This window comes from Echiichthys vipera (genome assembly GCF_963691815.1).
Source record: "Echiichthys vipera genome assembly, chromosome: 5".
Classification (NCBI taxonomy): Eukaryota; Metazoa; Chordata; class Actinopteri; order Perciformes; family Trachinidae; genus Echiichthys; species Echiichthys vipera.
The window spans coordinates 34279134-34282744 of NC_139830.1; the positions used below are offsets into that span (position 1 = coordinate 34279134).

Sequence of the window (3611 nt, forward strand, 5' to 3'; positions counted from 1 at the left end):
AATAGCAAGAGTAAGATGATCACACCCATAAACACCTCAACAGAGAGGTAAAAATGATGTACTGTATGCTCTTAAGCACTGTAAAAATGTTTTATAATTTGTAAAATATATGTTTTGCTTCTACGTCTAACCAGGTTTATCTTTTTTTTTATTCCATCCTATTACATATTACATCCTATTATTAGGCTACCAGCAAGTACATAAACAGAAATCATACTGAGGAAAAGGAATAACGTACTTAATTACCTTGAAAAAACATGAGGTAGTTTGGAGCTACCATGGAGTCGTATTTTTGCGCAAAGCGATTGATAGGAGTAATTCCGACATTTAGTAGGAACACCTGAAGCAGCATGCCTCTGCCTTCTCCTGTCCAATAGTATCCAGCTGCAGACCCGGAGCACAAGCCCCTCACTTGAGGGACTTGTGTCAAGTGAGGGGCTTGTGCTCCGGGTCTGCAGCTGGATGCTAAGTGAGGGGCTTGTGCTCCGGGTCTGCAGCTGGATGCTAAGTGAGGGGCTTGTGCTCCAGGTCTGCAGCTGGATGCTACTCCTCCTGTGTGGAATGATGCGTTCAAGAACGCCCCCACCTCCCTCTACGAACCAATGGGATTCATCCTGGGATCACGCGTTTCTATGACACACTGCTGCTGCTAACTCTGTCATACACACTGCAGAGGTTTGAGAAAATGACTCTCCGTGTATTAGAAATAATATTTTTCTTCTATTTTGCCTCTCATATTCCTATCACATTATTTATTGACTTACAAGCCCTGCTACCTGGACACGTCTATCCTCAGCCGGTAAGTGTCAGTATGAAGTTAACAAGATACAATCAACTGATGTGTGGCTATAACACAAGTGACACATTGAATGTGCCTTTCCGTCAGCTGAAGGACCTTCTGAAGTGGTATGCTTTGGAGTTCAGAGACCCCATGGTGCTGTATCCGCCAGAATGGTTCAAATCTTTGATTTTCTGCGAGGCTTTGGTTCAAACGCCCTTTTTCCCCGTTGCAGCTTATGCTTTCCTGAAAGGTCGGTACATACTAAAGGTGGCTGTTTACTGTGTTTAAAAATATGTCTGTTAAATAAAACACGCACATAAACATGGATGAATGCCTCTTTGGAAATATGTACGACTCATTGCCTAATTCGGCATATAATACCCACGATAATGAAACCTATCCACGGACGGTATGCTGTTATTTCACACAATTGCTAGTAGCCTGGGGACCAGGGACTGTCTTAACATGGGGCGGTTGTAACACCTTGAATATCTCCAATCAGAAACAAGCTAGAGTGATTCAAATCAGTTCTTCTTGCTTACTCAAAGTAGCCATGTTTGAAACTCAGAGAGAGTTACCAGCAAATGTGTTTTTAGGAAAAAATCGAACTTTTCTATCAGATATATTTTATTGGATTCTGTCCTGAGATCAAATGTCTTAAAACTGAAACGAGTATTATTAGAACCACTGTTGAAGTTTCAAACTAATAGCCAGGCTAGTTCACAGGTGACATTCTCAACCCTAATCTTTAATTCAGTGCATTTGATTGATAAATGATGTATACCTCATACACTGGGAAATCAACAGCAACCCTCTTTCATGAAACTTTGTCTTTCTTATTGCTGATAATCCAAAGACGTAAGTGTCAGCAGTTATTATTGGCTCGCCTTTCTCCCTAACCCTTCTTGTCTCTCAGGTGGCTGTAAGTGGATCAGGACTCCTGTCATCATGTATTCCACACATGTGGCCACTACCCTGGTCCCGATTCTAGCTCACATCCTCCTTTATCAGTTCCCTACACAACCCCACCCCGGTCCACAAACCCTGCAGGAGCGCTGGCTGCTGGTCTCCATATACTTACCATACCTTGTGGTGCCTGTGCTGCTGCTCCTCACCATGTTGCTGTCCTCCACATACAACTCCACCTCCAATTCTGGACACAAGCCAGCCAAATCTAAAAAGAACCACTGACTTATATCCAGACTACATCTATCTAACTGACTTTTTCTACATTTCTGAATTGACATACTGTATGTCCGACTGTGTGATTCAGACTGCATCACGCTATTTTTAGAAGGAAACTGTAAATGCAGCCAGAGCACTTTTAATGTTACTCTTAAAAGTAAAAACTATTGTTGAACATGATTTGTGTCCTTTTCAGTACCGAGGTGGAATTAAAAAATGTATTACAACATGTGGTTGTTAGCTTAATTGCTAACAAAAAAAATCCCTGTTGGGGATACCTGTCACATTGTTTTTGGGGTTGATTGTCACTGTCATTTCTGTATTGTGTTCTTTGTAAAATAAAAAAAAGTGCACTTATGGGAAGGACTTTTTAAAACCTTGACTATGAATTGTAGGCAGAAAATATACCAGAAAAAGCATGTTTATATCCCCAAAGATAAAGTATACAGTATATTCTAATAATGAATGCAAAAACAGACAATGAAAAAACAAAAAAAATTAAACATGATGCAGTTATAAAAAGGTTTTTGTGTTTTTGTACTGAATCCAATCATTTATTTATTCCTATTTGTTTGATCCTATCAATTGTATTGTTTTTACTTAATTTATGCTGTCTAATTCTCATTTCTTTTGTCTGGTTTAATTTCCTTTTGTTAAGCACTTTGTAACATTTTAAGAAACATACTTTATTAATAAAGTGAATTATTATGATTTATTATTTTTCATTTAATACATTAATCTAATTGTTATTATTAGGCAGTGATATTAATACTAAGTCTTTATTTTTTGTATTTACTGTATCTGAACATTCTGGAATCAGCCTGTAAAATATCCACCATAATATGCATTTATTTAAAGAATGTAACTCCAACAGCTTCCTAAATCACTGAATCAATTTTAAAAAGGTGTTCATTCTACAGGCCTGTACGTATGCATGTAAAAAAAAAAAAAAAATACTAATCTATTATGAAGAATAATGTTTTCAGCCACCAGAGGGTGTCAAATCTAAACAGAGGTACATTGGAGGCTAATGTAAGCAATAGTACAAGTCTATTGCTGTTTCATCATCATCTGTTTTGTTTCCCTCGTGCAACATGGATTTGTCAGGATTATATTTTCTTTTTTCAAGAAAAAAATGTTCCCTACTGACCAAATGGTGTGTGACCTGTATTGTTTTGTTATTTTGTTTATTTTTAGATTGATACCTGTGTTTAATTTATTACTTAAAAATATTACTGATTATATGGGATCGTTGATAAAAATGTAGTCTACATGTTCTCCTCTAATGATGATGAACATATCAACTACTTGATCCCAAGATACGTTACACACATCCTTCAAATACTTCTGACCGTCCAAAAATGCAAATGAATGAAAAATAAATTGTAAATAAATTGTCGCTGCAATATAGACCCCGACAGGGACAAGCGGTTGAAGATGAATGAATGAATGAATGATATATATATCACCCACAGAGCCTCAGTTAGTCGGACTAACTCTCGCGGCGGAAGGATAGGTTTAAAGATGGCCTCCGCGGAAGGGTCGCTTATAAATTAGCAACAGGGCACTAGTTTACAGTATTGTTTAAATCACCGTCGTAGTGATAGGATCCTTTGCCGCCATGATGTGACGAGCTGTACGGTGA

The 3611-nt window shown here is 37.9% G+C and overlaps 1 protein-coding gene across 1 annotated transcript; it reads left to right on the forward strand.

Moving 5' to 3' along the window:
• Positions 1 to 685: 685 nt before the first annotated feature.
• On the forward strand, positions 686 to 2114 carry tmem97 (transmembrane protein 97; the record flags this gene model as incomplete). Its single annotated transcript, XM_083914392.1, has 3 exons — positions 686 to 799; positions 887 to 1031; positions 1698 to 2114. 3 exons carry the CDS (start codon positions 686 to 688, stop codon positions 1970 to 1972), a joined length of 534 nt encoding a protein of 177 aa, XP_083770518.1. The 3' UTR covers positions 1973 to 2114.
• Between the last annotated feature and the right edge of the window lie 1497 nt (positions 2115 to 3611).